The sequence below is a fragment of the Populus alba genome, chromosome 2 (assembly GCF_005239225.2).
Source record: "Populus alba chromosome 2, ASM523922v2, whole genome shotgun sequence".
Lineage (NCBI taxonomy): Eukaryota > Viridiplantae > Streptophyta > Magnoliopsida > Malpighiales > Salicaceae > Populus > Populus alba.
The window spans coordinates 2,318,080-2,336,016 of record NC_133285.1 but is presented as its reverse complement, the minus strand read 5'-3'; the positions used below and the strand labels follow the sequence as shown (position 1 = coordinate 2,336,016).

Genomic DNA, 17,937 nt, shown 5'->3' with positions numbered 1-17,937 from the left:
CAGTGTTTATGATACATTTACTACCCGTGCCTCGTCCGTAGAGGTTAGGACCACGTGACATTAAAAAGAAGAGGTACCTTGTGTAATAATCTTCCTTGTTATTCAAGTTTTTACCGTAGTTATTCTATATCATCAGGATGGAATCCATCCTATTGAATTTATCATCTCTTATGATATCAAATCCTGAATTAATAGTGTGAAGTGAAAACAACAAAGCCATGGGATTATAGAAGTAAATATCCTCATATTTATTGTCAGTGAATTGTTCATTTTAATTCCCACTGTTTTTTCACTTATAATATATGTAAAAAATATTAGCCAAATTAATTAATTAATTTGAATGAAACTTCACTTCTCAGTTCTTATCAATATAAAAAATCAATTAAACAAAATAAAAAGAGTTCTAATTTTACATTTAAACTTAGCAAACTAGAATTAACAGAATTTTATAAGATCAAAAAAATACAGTAGAAAATAGTATATTTACTATCATACAATCTATTTTTGTTACTGTAATATATAAAGTTAGACGATAAAAATATATTATCTTTCAATTATTTTTATGTAATGATATTAAAAATATAAAATATATTATTTTAATATATTTTTTAATTATAAAACATTTTAAAAAAACATATTGCACCATGAAAAATAATAAAAATTAAAGACCTCCAAAAGATGTGTTTGTTTCCCCGACATGGGATTCACTTGGTATTTGAAAATAGACGTAATAACAAGGATATAAGATAATTATGTGATGTGTCTTTTCTGTATGAACATTAAAAGCTTATTTTTGAGGAAAAAGACTTGGAAGTGGTCACACTTTGGATTTCTTGACGTTTACACAACTATCTATAAATAATTGATGATGCACCTAATTTTCTCTTCTTCACTCAATTTTTACCATTAAATATTTTTCACACCGAATCGAATCATTTTAGTTATTGTTGTTAATGATCTAGTGAAGCCCGGGCTCAAAATCTAATTTCTTAACACTATATGGGCCATGTTTAGCCCAATTAACAATATAGGCCATATCACATGGCCCTTAATACTTGACCTACCATTATATTCTCAACAAGAAATAATAGCCCACAGTCTATTTAAAAAGATAGTTTAGAAACGGACCTAACAAATAATTCTAAATAAAATATATTTTTTAATATTTTAGATGGTTTTAATATACTGATTTAAAAAATAATTTTTAAAAAATAAAAAAAATATTATTTTAATACATTTCAAAATAAAAAATACTTTGAAAAATAATTATAACTATAATCTCAAACAAGTTCATAATCTCGTGTAATATATTTGTTTATTTATTATATTAATTATCATGTGAAGCCAATATTCACATATTTAAACTATATCCCTCCTTGTTAGGTATTAGTTATATTTGGGAGAGATTTATTTTCATCTCTTTTGGATTTGCACCGAGGTAAATAAATGTGAGGAACATGCCTGCTGAGGTAAAGTCTAGAGAGGTTAAATTTTTTGAGAATTAAAAACCGAAGCTATAAGAGAATTCTGGAGAGGGGTTTTCCTATTTTCCCCTTCACAAAACTCAAAAAATTTCTTTCTCGACAAGCAAGGCCCTGTTAGAAAGTTCTGGAGAGAGCTCTTCCTATTTGTCTCTTAACAGGGGTTTTTTTCTCCCACCAAGACAGCAAGAATCTGCAGCAATAACAAGTTTTTATTGTCTTCAAGCTTTGACAATCTTACTCAACTAACAAGTAGAAACTATGTGGTTCTCGACGGAGAGCTTGCCACGGCCACCAACTCCTCGCTATGAAACTATCTTGTCGGTAGCAGCTTCTCTCACTGCCTCTGCCATTCTCTTTCGCTCTATCATAAACGAACTCTTTCCCGATTCTGTCAACAAATATTTGTCTTCGAGCCTTCAAAAAATATCATCCCGTTTATCATCCCAGCTCACTATTGTCATTGAAGAATCTGACGGACTCGTTGCGAACCAAATGTTCAAGGCTGCTAACGTGTATTTAGGCTCAAAGTTATTGCCCTCGACGCGTAAAATCAAGGTACATCAGCAAGAAAAGGAGGATGAACTAGAAGTTAGTGTTGATAAAAATCAGGAACTTTTTGACGAGTTTAAGGGAGTCAAGTTTAAGTGGGTTGCGGCGTCTCGTGTTGATGGGCTCGTTTCTTCTAACAAGAAACGCCAAGACAGTGCCTTTTCAAGGTCTGCGGTACGATATTTCGAGCTAGCTTGTCATAAAAAGCACAGGGACATAGTTTTGGGTTCATATTTTCCTTATATTTTGCAAAAAGCTAAAGCAATAAAGGAAGAAAAAAAGACAGTGAAACTGCATACTATTGACTATAATGGTCCTGATTATTGGGGTTCTATCAAGTTTGATCATCCTGCTACGTTTGATACAGTAGCAATGGACCCAGAGATGAAAAGGGAATTGATTAAGGATCTAGATAGGTTTGTAGAAAGTAGGGAGTTTTATAGGAGGGTAGGCAAGGCTTGGAAACGCGGGTACTTGTTTCATGGACCTCCTGGAACAGGGAAGTCAAGCTTAGTTGCAGCCATGGCTAATTATCTCAGATTTGATGTTTATGATTTGGACTTAAAAGAGGTTCAATGCAATTCAGATTTGAGGAGGTTGTTGATTGGCACAGGCAATCGGTCAATGTTAGTGATAGAGGATATTGATCGGTCTTTCGAGTCCGTGGAAGATGATAAGGTAATTTCAATGCCATTTTTCGCTTGGATGTCCGAGTTCGAATATGATACATACAAGGAGAGGGGTGTCTCTCGAGTTGCGACCTTGAGACTGGTCGTGTAAGTTTGTTTAATGCTACTAACAAAGTCGTGTTTTTGTCACAGGTAACTCTGTCTGGCCTTCTGAATTTTATTGATGGCTTGTGGTCAAGTTCTGGAGATGAAAGAATATTAGTGTTCACAACAAATCACAAGGACCAGCTTGATCCAGCATTACTAAGACCAGGGCGTATGGATGTCCACTTGCACATGTCATATTGCACTTTCAATGGTTTCAAGACACTGGCACTTAATTATTTGCGTCTTCAAGAGCATCCCTTATTCGGAGAAATTAAGGAGCTGATAGAGAGAGTACAGGCTACACCTGCACAAGTTGCTGGAGAGCTAATGAAAAGCGAGGATCCAGATGTTGCACTTCAAGGACTAATCAAGCTCCTCCACGACAAGGAAACATCTGAAACTAGCAGGAATAATTGAAAGCTGATAAGCATTGGTTTAACATCAGAAACTAGCCGTGTAAGTTCCTCATTTTGATTGTGATTGTCTGCTTGATTGCAGCATGCTTTCTCCAAAATCTCCTGTGCAGTTGCACATGGGTTTCGACATGTGCTTGCTGCTGCATGGATAAATTATCAGTTAAACTGAAACGTGAACGGAAAATGTGAATGATCAGGTGAAATCGTTTCTGTTATTACATTGCCGTATTTTCGCAGCCCAGCATCCGGGCAAATTGTTTATCAGGGATCCTACCTTCTCCCTCTCTTCCTCTTGGTCAATGTTCACATCCCTTACACTTTCCCTATCTATATGTGAAAAGACTTCAGGCGTAATTTTTTTAATTTTATAATAAACAAGGCACAACGCTACTTGCCCAAATAATGGTCTGTGCCTGCTGGTGCTAATTCTCAGTAATAAACACTACAGGCTTGCATTTCAATTTCATGTGGAATAGACAAAATGCCAGGAAAGCGCTTCTCTTTCTGGTATCTTCTCTTAACAGCAACACGCCAATTAAGCTACAATTGGCCTCTCCTCTGATTTACTCCAACGTACATCCAAAAATTGCATCTCTCCACAGTCCACGCATAAGGACCTTCCTGAAAAGAATCAACTTATCTCACGAAGGCAAACCACAACAGGAGCAACAGCCCCACGCTCTTTTTTATGGATCCAAATTCTCATCCAGTGCAAATTGGAATATTACCTTGTATATCTGTGGAAGATTAGTTATGGAAATTAACGAAGGTATCAACATAAATTCCTCATGTACAGAAACCTCTTCCCCAGCAAAACTTCTTTTTCTGCATCGGGCAGCCAAATCCTTGATGTCAGTGAATGAAAAAAAGCGGTGCTTTCGATCTGTGCTTTTAAAATGCAGATGAAAGATTATACTCTTACCTGAAAAATTGCCTTTTCACAACCATCTACATATGCAAGAAGTTCTTCTAGCCTGATCAAAGCTTCGTGCAAAGCCTTTGAGTGAGAAGCATGATGGTTAGAAATATGCCCATATGGACCACAAGTACAAGTTTTCTTTCCATCCAAAGGTTCACATTATCAATTTTTGATTGAACAAGTATTCCTAAAACTTATAGTTATTTGTTAAATGCAGAAAAGATCCATCAGAAAAATGGGGTAATGGCATCAAACCTATTTAGCTTGCCCAACACTCAGATACAACCCCACTCCATCCCATCAACCACACACAGTAAGATTCATGTTCAGTTGGTGAAGACTTAATTTCTACCAGAAAAATATCTAAACAAGAGAGACAGTTACCTTTTTCGTTGCAATTAGCTCTGCTTCTAATGCTTCCACACGATAAACAGCAGCATTAAGTAGCTCCTCTTTTTCACAAGGCATCTGGAAAGGTGTTGTCTGTAATGTGTCAACCTTCTGCTCAAGTTCACCCAACCTTTTCATGACAGATGAAAGGTGGTCTGCCTCAGTAAACCCTGGAGTGGGAGAAGGGGGTCGGAATTCCTCCTTTGGTGCCGATTCAAAAGTCAGGTCAGTAATGTCACTGGCAGACTCAGATGCAGAGTGTTTCTTGGCCTTCCAGAATGCCATTGAACGGAAGAAAGCAAGAAGGGTTATGAAGAAGGCCACAAGCACAGCCCAGGTACGAGCAGAGATTCCTTCTGAAACCTTCTCTACACTTAACAGAGAAGGTGTGCCTGCAACCAATTTCTTAATTTTGTTCAGCATCTGATATAATATCATATCAAATAACATTTACTCCAACTTAAACCAGCGAAGTCCTCGTGAAATCCAACTAGCCATGGTGATACCCCTTGTCAGAAAAGATAATTAGGGCATGAGCCAGGCGAAAAAGATCCATGACTTGTCTCTTAATAAATGTTCTCCCAAAACAATAGGAGACGTCTGGATCTCCATATAAAGGCCCTGAAAGTGTAATGTTTTTATATCCAAGTATCATAACATCCCACCTACTATGATTGGTGTTTTTTTTTTTTTTTTTTTAATTTTCCCAAAGGAAAAACAAGGAAAATGGAACTCTAAGGGTGAAACTACAATAAAAGGAATATTACATTTAACTTCATTTCAAAGTTCCCTTCTCAGGGCTGCCACACCAAGGAGGCAGCAGAACCAGAAGGCAGCCACAATCCTAGGATACCCTATCTCTATCTATTACAACAAAATCCATCTACACAAGTTCTGTATACATCTACCCTAGTCACTAACAGTTACCAGTCAGAATTTATCCGTATGATAGCGTTGAAACTTGCTAACCTGTGGAAGTAGATGAATCTTGAAATTCAGCATCCACTGTCTTGTCAATCATAGGTATATATCCATCGTATTCAGGAAGAATGGCAGCACTCGTCTTACCAGCCACCCTAGCCTGTATACTTTAAAATATTAGCATTATATAAACACTCAAAACCCACAGACACGCTTGCATTTCATGCAAGGAATGGATTCTGTTGGAAGATACTTTTAATGTATCCATCTTCTAAAGTGAAACAACTTCAGCTAAACTTCACATAGACTCGTACATCTAAACTTTCAGAAAAACTTACTTCTTCGGAGACAGGAACCAGGCTTGGCAGTAAATAGCTCCCAGTTGGCTTCGGAGAGCCAACATCTTCCACTTCAGATCCTGACTCTGCAGTGGAAGTATCACTTGTTTTTATCTGGCTTGGCCAAAAAAAAAAAAAAAAAACCAAGTTTAGAGAACATGCAGTTGAGTATTGTACAAGACAAAAGCTTTCCCGAGAGAGTTAGAATGGCTTGTCATGAGCAATTACCCTGCCCTCACTATTTGAAATAGTTACTATTTGTCTGGAATATTGTGCTTCACCAGTGAGAATCATGTGGACGGACAATTAATCATATAACATGAACATATTAGAAAAGCGATTTACCAAAAACAGAAGTCTGAATAATGGTGTTTCAACATACAAAGGCACCACAGAATTTAAAGTAATCACCACACCTTTAAAATGTTTGGATCTTTCCACGGCCCCTTGTCGGATCTCATACAGCCTCCCTGATCAGTACAAGTACAGCTACCACCTAAAAACTCGGGCAACTCACTGAACAAATTCCAAGATATTTTTAAAAGTTTTAGACAGTTTGTATAATTGAAAGGGAAGATAACTAGCGAGGAAATAATCGTAGAATTTTGTTACCTAGAGCCTATTATTTCAAGCAACTTGCTCTGGTACTTGTTACCAAGAACCTGAGTTAAAATTCCAAAATCAGCTAATATACATCTGTCAACTGTAAATGTTAGGCAATTCAACAAAACTAAGGAAAGCCCTGCTCACATAAATCTTGGAAGCTGTGTGGGGATCGAGAAAAGATTTCACTGTTTTCCAGAGCAGCTTAAAACCAGGACCAGCATTAATGACAAACATTCTGCAAAGTGTCTGTGCAATTTTCTGTTTTAGCTCTTGTAACAAAACAGCTTCCCAACTTGATTTTCAGGCATAAGAATCAGTGTTAAAGAAAAAGTTCTATGAAAATTGAGAGCAATATCACATACCTCAGGATAGTTGTCACCATCAATCTTCTGGAGCTGAATGATGAGTTCTCGTGCGGACTTGGTGAAGTTTTTTAAACCCTAGAGAAAAATTTGTTCAAAAAGAATGCAGAATGTAACAACCTTGAAGAGGTATAAAACAAACCCGATATTAATAAATAAAACATACAAGTCCTTGCACATCCAAAATAGTTGTACTTGAATCTATGTGTCTCTTTGCGGCAATGGAGCAAGCTGGAAACTTAATCGCGAATGTCTTTTCAAACTCCTGCACATGATATCTCAAATATCTTTCTAAAGTGGTCACTTCCATAAGTTTTCTGGAATCAACTTTTCCAAGTCTTTCAATGTAAACGGGTCTCCCATCCTTATCTACACCATGATAACCCTGAGGGTAGTACTTTAGAACTTCTTTCAACTCACTGAACTCGAAATCCTGAAAAATGCCACTAAACTTAAGAATAGGAGAAATTATTTACTTCATAGACTAAGTCTACCGCATCACTCATAGACTAGGCCAAGATATATAGACAAAATCATGTGGAATGAATACATCAACAAGCGGAGACCGCTGTATTTTATCCTAGTGTCTTGTGTTTATTGGATCAGTCTATGAGTGAGGTGGTAGACTTAGTCTACCTAAAAATTTCTCTAAGAATAGCCACCATAAAATGAAGATGTAAGGATACAGAAATGATTGTGTTAGTGTTACCTCCAAAATTGTGTCAGTACCGAAGTCTTTCCTCCACTGTAGCATGTTGGCCCACATCTGTTTGGCTTTCTCAACATCAAACTTCCTTGCTTTTAAGAACCTGCAAAAACGAGATTCTTGAGTATTGAAGCTGCACAAAAGTTCTGCTAAGCTGAACCAACAATTCCTCATTTTGAGCATCAAGAAATATGTGAAAATAGAAACATTAATAACAGCTCTCACTTCCAATGTGCACGCGATCATTAAACCTCATAAAAGTATACTTAGAAAAGACGAAATCTGAACATGAAACAACCACTGTAAATGCTCATACCACAGCCTATATTTGATTGATTTGAAAACCAAAATGAACAATGCAGCTATCACTGTTAATTGGCGACCCTCTCATCACTTCTGCAATTGAAATTAAAATTCATAAAAGTACAAAAAAAAGAGCTAAATAATTGGATGACAATCTAACCAGGTGACGTCAAAGGGGAGCTTCAAAAAGAAATCAGGAACACCACACAGTCAATCATTTTCCCATTCGTCTTGCATCATACCATTGAAGACTTCAAGCAGCCAATCATTTTCCCAGTTTTTTACAGGCCAATCTTGATTTATTTATTGACAAAGCAATTGGCAAATTACATAATCAGCCTCTGAATAATATTTGAAAGATGATGTAACACCTAAAAACCTGACAAAACCCATTCCGAATTTACTGAAGCAAACGATTATTTAAATAATCAATAAAACAAAGGACACGGGCTAACAAGCAATCAATAAGAGAGCATTTGATGAATTAAAATAAAAATGACGAAAGCAAAGAAAATATTTTATCAAGACCGTAATCAGCACTACAAGCAAGCAAAGAAGAAAAGGAACCTCAATAACATATGATAATCATCATGTCTAGCAGGAAGCAAATCGTCCGCCATAAGTAACTGTTTAAATGAATCTACAACCCGAAGCTCCTCAACATCTCGAACATCCTCAATTGAAGCAGAAACCCCTTCGCCACCAGTACCTTTTTTCTTGCTTTTCGTGAGAGAACGCCTGAATTTACTAGATGCCTTCATTGCTTTCCTTTTCAAACTCCCAATTCTAGTCATCCTTTCTTCCTCTGAGTTCTCAAAATCCGATTTCCGCTCTCTTTTCTCTTCATTACTAGAGAACCCCTCAAGACCTAAAAGCATCAAATAATTAAAAAAAAAGTTATTAAAAATTTAATTCCATGGTTTTATAACAAGTCATTACAATTTAAACCACTATTTTCGTTCCAAAATTGCTTAATTTTCACAATTTTGATAATCTAGTAAACTGTGATTTCTAAACAGAGATTGTTCCGCCAAAGAAAATTAAAAAAAAATAAAATTGGTACAGAATTTATGACAAAACAAATTCAATAATTAAAGAAAGAGAGAACTTACAAGGCTTCGCTAAGCGATCCGACGGACTCGACATGTCAAGAATTAGAGATCAATATTACAAAAAAATAATAATTAAGGACTGTGGTAACTGTTGTATTGCTTATTTGGATCTACTTTTGACGGAGTTCAGAAGAATCTTTTTAAACTGCCATGGACTGCTTCTGCTGGTAGAGGAACAGATAATGGTGACGGAAGGAGAAGGAGCGTTACGAAATGGAAATTGATAAACTCAAGAAAAGAAGAGGAGCAGTAGTAATTATCTGCAAGTAAGCGAATAAAAAGTTGTTTTTTAAATGAAGAAGAGTGGAAGGTGGAAAGGCGGAGACGGTGCGTATAGATGCGGCTGATCTTTATTGCATGGCTGTTGAGTGTGCTGGTGGGTCCTGGAGGCTAGAGCCAACGGCGACAGTTGGTGGAGCCAACTGAGGTTCTTGCTTTGGCGGGAGTTTTACTAGGCGACACCGCGTGGTTGTTTAGTCAATTTCTTTTTTTTCCCCGTCTAGAACTGAAATCAATGTGGATTGAGGTGAACGGGTGATGCCTGTTGTTCGGTGGCTCAACCAATCGGTGGCCAAGCATTGGATAATACCGACCCATCAATTTAAACTGGATCGTTGGTTCCAGGTTACATCCATCATATCTTGTTTTTGTTTCTTTTTTTATTAATCAGAATAAATTTATAATAGTAGTAAAATAAAAGGTGACATGTTCACAAGACAAGCCGATTTCTTGTTCATCCGCCCAAGACTATCCATTGTTTCAAGTTTAGTTCCGATCCACAACTTGGTCCGGCAGTTTTCCAGACCAAAAGGTGTTTCCCAATTGTGCCAAATCCTTCTTGTCATTTTTTTACAATCGCCTGTGATGTTCTCGAAGCCCTCATTGATAATATATACACTGACCGTATTTGGATGAGATTAAGGAAACTCGAATTTCAGCCTCGAAGCCATCAATCCACTCTCTGTTTTTTCTCTCTCTCTTTTATCGATACGAAACTAGGTTTGGTTGGAAAGAAGAGAGACAACCGGTCCATTGCTGTTCTTGTAATCCACACTTTTCGTAATTCCAAATATTCTGGGCACCACGAGAATTTTAACTAATAGCAAACGTCTCTCTCACTTGTTCAAATAGTTAGAACTTGCTTGCTCGGTTGGCTTTCTTACCGGGACCCAGTTTTGGGGGACGACACATGCCCTTCAAGAGCTGATATCGGCTACATTCACCGAGTTTGACTTGTAGCAACCGGACACAGTTGAAGTGACGATACATGCCTAGAATCCTTGCGAGCACATGATGATGACATCTGTCATCCAGTGTACTCCGAGAGTTCCCTTGAGAAGATTGAACTTCTCGTTTGGGCGGAAGTGAACAGATAAGCTATAGAGCATAAATCAGCAAAAAGCTTAGATGCAAAGCCGATCCCTTGCGTGATTAGAGATGGCTTGAGGGAATTGCCTTCCATTCAAGAATAATATGCGGAAATCAACTATCGTCAATTGCTTCCAACATTTCATTAGCGAAGTTTATCTATACATATATTCACATACTTGCTACATACATAATGATAGAGTGGAATGCCGCCACATAATCACATAATCCCACCATCCTCATCACCTTCCAACAATGGTTTATATATACAAGTTTTAAGCAGTGAGAACTGGAACAGCCAAGAACAGATAATGCGTTAGCAAACCCTTGTTGATTGAATCAAATCAACAACTTTCTTTGCATTGAATCACTGATTGGATTTTGCACCAGTCATGTATATTTCTTCAAGTTCCTCTTTGCCCGAAATTGACCAAGTTTGTCTCTCCATTGAGCTGTAGCAGATCATGAAAATTATAAAGACGTGAAGATATTACATCATTGAAAATAACTAATTAGCAGGACAAAAAGTAAGGGCGCGCAACTACAATGCAGTTGTAATAGACTAAGGACTACGTTGGAAAATTTTGAACCACCCAAAATGATAAACAGCAGGGGGTTTTAAAATTTAAAGCAGCTTATTACATTGACTTTGTGTTTAATCACAAGAAGTTTATATAGACTGGTCAGTGCAGTGATTATGAGCAAAAACCAATCTGGTTTCTTTCAAATTGATGATGGATATTGGCTAAATAGGCACAAAGGAAGCTGCTGAAAAAGAAAGCACATAAAACATGCAGGCAAAAAAGAGTGAAACATACCAGCATCTCCATAACGTTCCTCGAACGCAGCTGTAAACATGTTGCGCACAAGATTAAACTCCTTGGTATCAAGACAAGGTTGTCCAGTGGGCCTGAACCATATCAATTCCAATTAACTCCTCTTTCCCAAAACCAAGGCATAATTAATATAAATTCGAGTTCTTATTTTTCAAATTATTAATAGTTAACTTTAGAATCACAGACAGCAGACATATTCTTGAATCTAGGGAAGTCCTTCATCCCTGAACATGAATTACAAAATATTGGCTAAATAGTATTTGAACTGATGCACACCTGCTATTGGGTAACAATCTTCTTGCCAGAGAAATCCAGCAACTTTTATTTTCAATGCTGAAGGATAAACAAATGAAGGAAAGAAAATATCTAAACATTTCCACACTTACCTATCAAGTTCAGTGAATAACAAGCCATCTGAAGCAGGAGACTGAATTAGCTTTCCAGATTCAATGACTCTCATTCCATCACTGTATGCCAGGTACTTATTAACTTGAATAGGCACCTACACAGATTAAGGAAAGATGCACTTCTACCGATCAGCAAGCCACTAATAAGTTTGTAAGAGGTTCAATATCAAAACATTGATTATTTCAGTTTTACTGCTTAAGTCACTCTACTGACAGTCTTGAATCATACTTTCTTTTAATTCCTAATAGATAAACAACTATCAGAAAGTTGCTCTCTCTTTCCACCACAAAGAAAGATAAAAATGACGCAGGAGAAACAGAGAAACAAGACGGCATAATGATTTGATGTGTGCTTTGCCAGGAAAAGATTTAGGCATTACATATTACATTAGGGAGTTAGCCTAACAAGCACAGATATAAGACATGAAAATCCATTTGACTAGGCATTCCAGAATAAAGATGTATGCATTGCAGTAGGCATTTCACATTCACTTACACCAGATGAGAAAGCCCATTTATATCAACATTTTTAGGGCTTTTCTCGACAGGAAATTTCAAGAAAACTAGCACCTTCACTCAGTCAAGCAAGCTTTGGCATTGAGTATATTGGTGCAGCCAACAAAATGAATGAAATAGAAAGAGTACCTTGCATCTAACAGCAATATTGATGGCATCTGATGGACGAAGATCAAAGCTGACACATTCAGTTTCATTACCAATCTGTGACAACATCAAAGAGTGTGAACTATTTCTACTTGTAGTTATACAAGTAAGTCAAATGCACCATGGACTAATTCAAATGACAAAAAATAAGGGTATACCTTAGTGAGGTACAACTGGGCAAAGTATGCTTCATGCACTCTCTTCGTAACTCTAACAAGTTTGACCTGCAAAAGAGTTTCATGATCAAAATATCGGTGTAAATTAGTAGTATTTCACTTACAATGGTAGAAAATAAGGAAACTATACTTCGCATCTCCTTCGTAGATTTTCTATGGTGTAGGCTATAATCTGCCATATGGCATTAGGCTTGTTTATGCACTTCCACGTGCTTGAGCCTGGTCTCTCTCTCTCTCTCTCTCTCTATTTTTTTATTTTTTTTGTTATGAAAAGAAAAGGGAAGAGAAGAAGAAACACCAACTTACTTCATAACCCATCTTTTCAACCATGTCCTTCACCACTTGATACATAGTTGGTCTTGCCTGGAAACCGACAGCCAAAATTCCTCAGCATGGCTATATATGAAACAAATCCAAGCAGTTGCCAGAGTCCAAATTTGACAACTCCATTATTCCGAAATAAAAAGCCTATCACATTAATAAGGAAACTAAATACATACAATTTGGACATTGCGCACTGCTGCCATGAGCAACACACTTGGCATCTCCACTGAAAGCAATCAAATGCAGATCATCACTCCAAAATGACAAAGTAAGCACTGGTCTCTAAAGTATTGCAAAGAATGTATTAGAAACTACTGAGTATAACAGCGAACATACAAACAATTATTGGAAGAAGAAGACCAGTCCCATCTTCCATCTTCAATACAATCGCAGGATGGGGAGCATAATCCGGCAGATGCCCACCTTGAGGGTTGTTGTGGACACATCTTAAGTGCCTTCCATCCCTCATTTTGATCACAAAACCATCCGATCCACTCTTCACCTCAACTACATGAAAAACCCAATTCAAATCAACAATTTAAATACATCACAAACCACATTGCACAAAAAAATCTTCAATGATTAATGCTGGCAGTCTACAATCACCAAGACAAGATACTCTAATGTAATTTAAAGGCAAACCCTACCAGCTTCAACGACACTGGAGTTGACATAATCTTCATCATTTTCATTGAAATTCTCGGCTGTACTCCCATTACCATCTGACGATGAGCTCAAACTACACTGCACTGTATTGCATCTTCGCGCTTTCAGTTGCCGAGAAGTAAGACCCACCTTAGTTTTGTAACCCTTAAATCCCCACAATTCACTTCTAACCAGCCTAGCCTTCACCAAGGGACCAGTCATCGGGAAAGCGTGTTTTCCTGCTTGTTTTGCACGCACAGTAGGGCATATTACCGGTCCTTGCAGCGACACCATCTCTCCTCTTTAAGAAAAAAAAAAAAAATAACTGAAACAGGAATAAATAACAGAGGTTAAAACCGTGATTAAAAAGCGAAATTGAGGTGAAATTGAAGATTTATTTATTTTGTAATTTATGATTGAAAGAATAATATGCTGTAAACCGTGTCTTTTCCAGAATTAGAAACAAAACACAAAAACTCAAGTTTCCTACTTGCTTTCAGACAAAAAAATAAATTACGATCATCTTTTCTACAAATCAAACGATCCGTGTTTGCTCTACAAGAATCAAAGGAAACGAAGATTAAAAAATCCACCACACCTGAAAATCACCGATCACAGCCGGTAAAACGTAACCAGTAAGACCTTCAGTTTCTCGATCTTGTATTTACAGTTTTCTCAGCAATCGAGAAAGGGTTAAAGAGAAACGATCAAATCAAGTTAAAAAATAAAAAATAAAGGATCAAGGAGAGTGGAGTGGGTTAGTTGTTGTAGAGTAAGGAATTGAGAGCATATAAAGATGGGAGAACCGACAAGGAGGTTCGGAAAATAAGGGAAATAGAGATAGGGGTGTGAGAGCAGATAAGAGATTCTATTTTTTTGGTTTGGCAGTAAGAGATTGGGAGGGATAAGAGATGCTACAGCACCGATTGATAATATATAACTGTAGAGAGAATGTGAGCTGGGATTTTCTTATCGGTGATGTTTTTCAAATGACGGTTCTAGCCTTGTTAGTCTGTGAAATGGCATACGTTTGACCATGTCATGTAATATAATTAAAGTCAACATCGTGATGTTTAAAAAATGATCATGATTAATTTCTTCTTCTTTTCTTAGATGAATAACGGTAACTTCATCGTTGAATTTTATTTTGAGTTTTTTAAATTAATTTTTTTGATATTTAAGTTTAGAATTTTAGATACTGATTTTGTAACATACATGTGAAAAAATATATCTAAAAAAGATATCAAGAAAATTGGTGATATTCTGATATAATAAATTATAATCAGAAAAATATAATGTCAAACTTGGGGGCAGTATGTTAATAGGAGCTTTGCAGCTCTTAACCATTTATCAATCAAACATTTGGTTCGATTCATCGTTTTTTTACATGTAAAAAATAATGCAACAACAAATTTTTTGTTTATACCTAGTTTCCACTTTAAAATATTTTATTATATTGTTCAAACTTCAACTAAATTAATTTGTAATTTGATTGACTTAGTAAAACTCTAATGAGATTTTATTAAGTTAACTTTAATATTTTTTAAAAAATAATTATCTAGAACAAGATGATTTTTCTTTTTTATTTTTTTATCCAAAACAATTTTATTTCTGCTTAAAAAAAACTCAAAATGTTTTTATTCTGAGATGGAGGGAGTTGACAAGATCAACCTAGCCTATTTAAATCAAGTTTAATAAAGATGTACTTGATGGGCAGCAATATAAAAGTCAAAAGCTTTATAGAAACGATAATGCATTAATTAGGAAGCAAAATGTTAATTCTTCACTTTACCACAAATTATTCGCTAATCCTCTGTTCATAGACAGATATAATGAGTAAACACACCAAATGCTCTCACCTAACTAGGCCATGATCATAGGATATGAAGAAAAACAATGTCACATGCGACAAATTTGTCAAAGTTAGGCCATTCTCACTTGATATCCTGCCTTTGAAAATATAATTTTATTTTGGTGCACTACTTGTCAAAATTGAACGGAAACATCCTTCACCAATATTACAGAATCAACAAGGAATCCACTTACCCCGACAGATAATAGCACTGTAATATAGAAGTGAGTATAGGGGTATTTCTGATATTTAGCCAAATGGATAGAACGAAAGGGCCTGCAACTGGAACCGTGTTCGTTCGAGGTGACGACATTATTTGCTAATTAGCGGAATCACATTGCAGGCGGCCCAATATGCCCAGATACTGCCACGTCTGTAATGATTTTACGGGCCGATGTGGATAAGGCACTCTGCCTTGTCAGATATCAATTTTCCTTTTGTTTTTTTCTTAAAATATCAAGTATTTAAATCAATTCACCGCGCTCCTTTGTTGATTCTCTGTTTACCGACTGAGATATATATATATAAATTATATTAAAAGCAAAATTCAGTAGAAAAACATGCGAAAAAATCACGATTTTTTTTTTTGGAAAAACTTTATAAATTGTTTTGACTAGATTGGACCCGAAACAAAATTTAATTGCGGTCGACCCAAATAAAATACAAACTACTTTATATTGGGTTGGGCTTGGCCTTGTCGCGCGAAATGGACTGATGATCCAATCTGGATTGGTTACTGTTCCAAACACAATAACCAATCAATTATAATTAGTTGATTATTGTGCTTATGCACAGTAATAAAGTAATTACCTTCTTACATGCAGAACGTGCACAATGCACGTTCTGCATGGAAGAAGGTAAATCGAGAAACATAAATGAGGGGGAGAGAATTACTTGGAATTGAGGCGTTCTGGTAACTGGGTTGAAGGTGGCTTCGTGGGGGCGATTGAGCTTTGGTTCCAGGTAGTGCTGCTGTTGTTTCAAACAATGAAAAGAGAGACCAAAGAGAGAGAGGTTATTGTTCTTCCTTTTTGCTATGTTTTTTTTTTCCTTTTCTTCTGCTATGCTTCCCTTTCTATCTTGTTCCACTCTATTCGTTTGTTTTTCACCTCATGTTTCTTTTCTTGTTTCAGACTCATCCCTCTTGAATCCTCAGTTCGTTCCTCTCTTTCTCAAAAAATGCCTTCCCTATTTCTTTCTCTCTAATCTTTATGTTCTTCCCAACAGCAAAAATTGCCCCTTGATTTTTTTCTTCTTAAAATGTCCCTCTATTCTCCCATGTTTCCTTCTATTTCATTTTTTCTCTTCTCTCCCTTCTGTTTCTCTTTCTTTTCTCACTTTTCTTTCCCCTTCCTCATCTTCCTTCCTTTTTTTTTGTGCTTCCTCTTTTTACTCCCCTGTTTCCTTTTGGTTCTCCTTTTTTCCTTTTCTTTTTTCATTTTGTTCACTCCTCTCTTTGTTTTTGTTTTCTTTTTTCTTCAAAAGCCTACCTATTTTGCTCTCTTCCCCCGTATTTATAGGTAGGAGGAGAGAGGGGCTACCTTGCCCTGCATGCAGGAGTGGATTTGCTAAAATATTTTGTTTGCTGGAAAATAGTTTTTTTTTGGAAAGTGAATTTCGGGAAAGTGAATTATTTTTCAATGTTTGGTAGTGTAATGAAAAATAAATTGGAAAACACTTTCCAGTGTTTGGTTATGTTATGGAAAATAAGCTGGAAAATAACTTATTAATTTTTTTATTTTTTTTCCAAGTTTATTAAAATAATGAGAAACAAATCTTACAAATTAAAAAGTTGAATGAGAATGAAATTGAAAAAAAATATAATTTCATAAATGATCTCAAATAAAGTAAATAATAATCAAAATAATAGAGATCAAGTCTCTAAAAAATAAAAAAATTGAAAGATGAAGAAATTAAAATAATAATAATTAACATTTCATAAATTATTTCAAATAAAATAAGTAACAATCAAAAGAATGAGAACCAAATTTGATAGATAAAAAATTTCAATTAAAAAATGATAAGGAAAAAGCAAATAATAACTATAAAAATGAGAACCAAAATTAATATAAAAATTAAATTCTAAGGGATGAAATTGAAAAATAAATATTCAAAACAAAATATATATAGCAATAAAAAATTTAAGAACTAAATTTGATATAATCAGCAAATAATATGACATTTAATCAAGTAATTTTTTATTTTAATTAGAAAAAAAATAGTTCACACACAAACAAGTAATTGTATTTTTAATTAAAAGTTAGGAATATCCTCTCTTGTTTCAAAATAAAAACAGTTTTATTTTTAAGTTACACTGCCTTTCTTTACTTTGTTTTCAATTTCAAGAAGGTATCAACTATAAACTATTTTTAAATAAAAAATAGCTAAAAAGATATGTATTTAAAAAACATAACAATACCAAATAAATATCCAAATAAAATGATAATGGACATATAATTTAATTAGCCGGGAAGCTAAAAAAACTTTAATGATCTGTTGGTCATAAATTTAAATAATTGTTTTATAATTTTTTTTTATCTGTTAATAAAAAATAATGCTAATATTGAAAATGAGCAGTCTTAAGATCCCATTCAAATATCTATATTTTTTTTAGAGTGTTGTTTTCAATGATTTTGCTCTGCATTTCTTCTTCTTCTTTTTTTTTGAACCCCGGCCCATCTGCATATCAGTTAAAAGGCAATCGCATATATAATGATAATTTTGCAAGGCGCAGAATGTCAAAATCCAACCCATCTTCTTCCAAGCGAGAAGGGTAAGTTGAGC

General features: G+C 35.5%; 3 protein-coding genes across 7 annotated transcripts; 1 reads left to right on the top strand and 2 right to left on the bottom strand.

The window, feature by feature from the left end:
- Window positions 1–1,549: 1,549 nt before the first annotated feature.
- On the top strand, window positions 1,550–3,441 carry LOC118052794 (protein HYPER-SENSITIVITY-RELATED 4). Its single transcript, XM_035063855.2, has 2 exons — window positions 1,550–2,711; window positions 2,855–3,441. Exons 1-2 carry the CDS (start codon window positions 1,743–1,745, stop codon window positions 3,224–3,226), a joined length of 1,341 nt encoding a protein of 446 aa, XP_034919746.1. The 5' UTR covers window positions 1,550–1,742; the 3' UTR covers window positions 3,227–3,441.
- LOC118052791 (phosphatidylinositol/phosphatidylcholine transfer protein SFH8) lies at window positions 3,416–10,220 on the bottom strand. 4 transcript variants are annotated; one of them, XM_035063846.2, is made up of 14 exons: window positions 8,883–10,220; window positions 8,338–8,638; window positions 7,471–7,570; window positions 6,928–7,194; window positions 6,762–6,839; window positions 6,544–6,645; window positions 6,406–6,455; window positions 6,210–6,309; window positions 5,794–5,907; window positions 5,504–5,615; window positions 4,529–4,926; window positions 4,148–4,222; window positions 3,954–4,050; window positions 3,416–3,846 (listed from the first exon to the last, which is right to left on the bottom strand). In XM_035063846.2, the coding sequence occupies exons 1-13, from the start codon at window positions 8,914–8,916 to the stop codon at window positions 4,012–4,014; spliced, it is 1,770 nt and encodes a 589-aa protein (XP_034919737.1). In that variant the 5' UTR covers window positions 8,917–10,220; the 3' UTR covers window positions 3,416–3,846; window positions 3,954–4,011. The 4 variants fall into 4 exon arrangements, with proteins under 4 accessions (XP_034919737.1, XP_034919738.1, XP_073263598.1 ...); XM_035063847.2 differs by having other exon boundaries at window positions 3,416–3,842; XM_073407497.1 differs by lacking the exon at window positions 8,883–10,220 and adding an exon at window positions 7,784–7,863 and having other exon boundaries at window positions 8,338–8,475.
- A 136-nt stretch (window positions 10,221–10,356) lies between these two features.
- On the bottom strand, window positions 10,357–14,229 carry LOC118052795 (bifunctional nuclease 1). Of its 2 annotated transcripts, none has more exons than XM_035063857.2 (10): window positions 13,900–14,229; window positions 13,304–13,626; window positions 12,993–13,163; window positions 12,833–12,882; window positions 12,639–12,695; window positions 12,315–12,380; window positions 12,139–12,213; window positions 11,473–11,588; window positions 11,069–11,160; window positions 10,357–10,702 (listed from the first exon to the last, which is right to left on the bottom strand). In XM_035063857.2, exons 2-10 carry the CDS (start codon window positions 13,593–13,595, stop codon window positions 10,641–10,643), a joined length of 981 nt encoding a protein of 326 aa, XP_034919748.1. In that variant the 5' UTR covers window positions 13,596–13,626; window positions 13,900–14,229; the 3' UTR covers window positions 10,357–10,640. The 2 variants fall into 2 exon arrangements, with proteins under 2 accessions (XP_034919748.1, XP_034919747.1); XM_035063856.2 differs by having other exon boundaries at window positions 13,304–13,602.
- Window positions 14,230–17,937: the final 3,708 nt, after the last annotated feature.

What these genes read in the sequence shown, in the direction of transcription:
- LOC118052791 (XM_035063846.2), bottom strand. Translation starts at nt 8,916, where the DNA reads ATGTCGAGTCCGTCGGATCGCTTAGCGAAGCCTT. An exon ending in GTACTGACACAATTTTGGAG is followed by an intron (nt 7,195 to 7,470) that starts GTAACACTAACA and finishes GGCATTTTTCAG; the next exon opens with GATTTCGAGTTCAGTGAGTT. An exon ending in ATGGTGACAACTATCCTGAG is followed by an intron (nt 6,646 to 6,761) that starts GTATGTGATATT and finishes AAAATTGCACAG; the next exon opens with ACACTTTGCAGAATGTTTGT.
- LOC118052795 (XM_035063857.2), bottom strand. Translation starts at nt 13,595, where the DNA reads ATGGTGTCGCTGCAAGGACCGGTAATATGCCCTACTGTGCGTGCAAAA. An exon ending in TCTTCTTCCAATAATTGTTT is followed by an intron (nt 12,883 to 12,992) that starts GTATGTTCGCTG and finishes GATTGCTTTCAG; the next exon opens with TGGAGATGCCAAGTGTGTTG. An exon ending in CCCAGTTGTACCTCACTAAG is followed by an intron (nt 12,214 to 12,314) that starts GTATACCCTTAT and finishes ATGTTGTCACAG; the next exon opens with ATTGGTAATGAAACTGAATG.
- LOC118052794 (XM_035063855.2), top strand. Translation starts at nt 1,743, where the DNA reads ATGTGGTTCTCGACGGAGAGCTTGCCACGGCCACCAACTCCTCGCTAT. An exon ending in AGTCCGTGGAAGATGATAAG is followed by an intron (nt 2,712 to 2,854) that starts GTAATTTCAATG and finishes TTTTTGTCACAG; the next exon opens with GTAACTCTGTCTGGCCTTCT.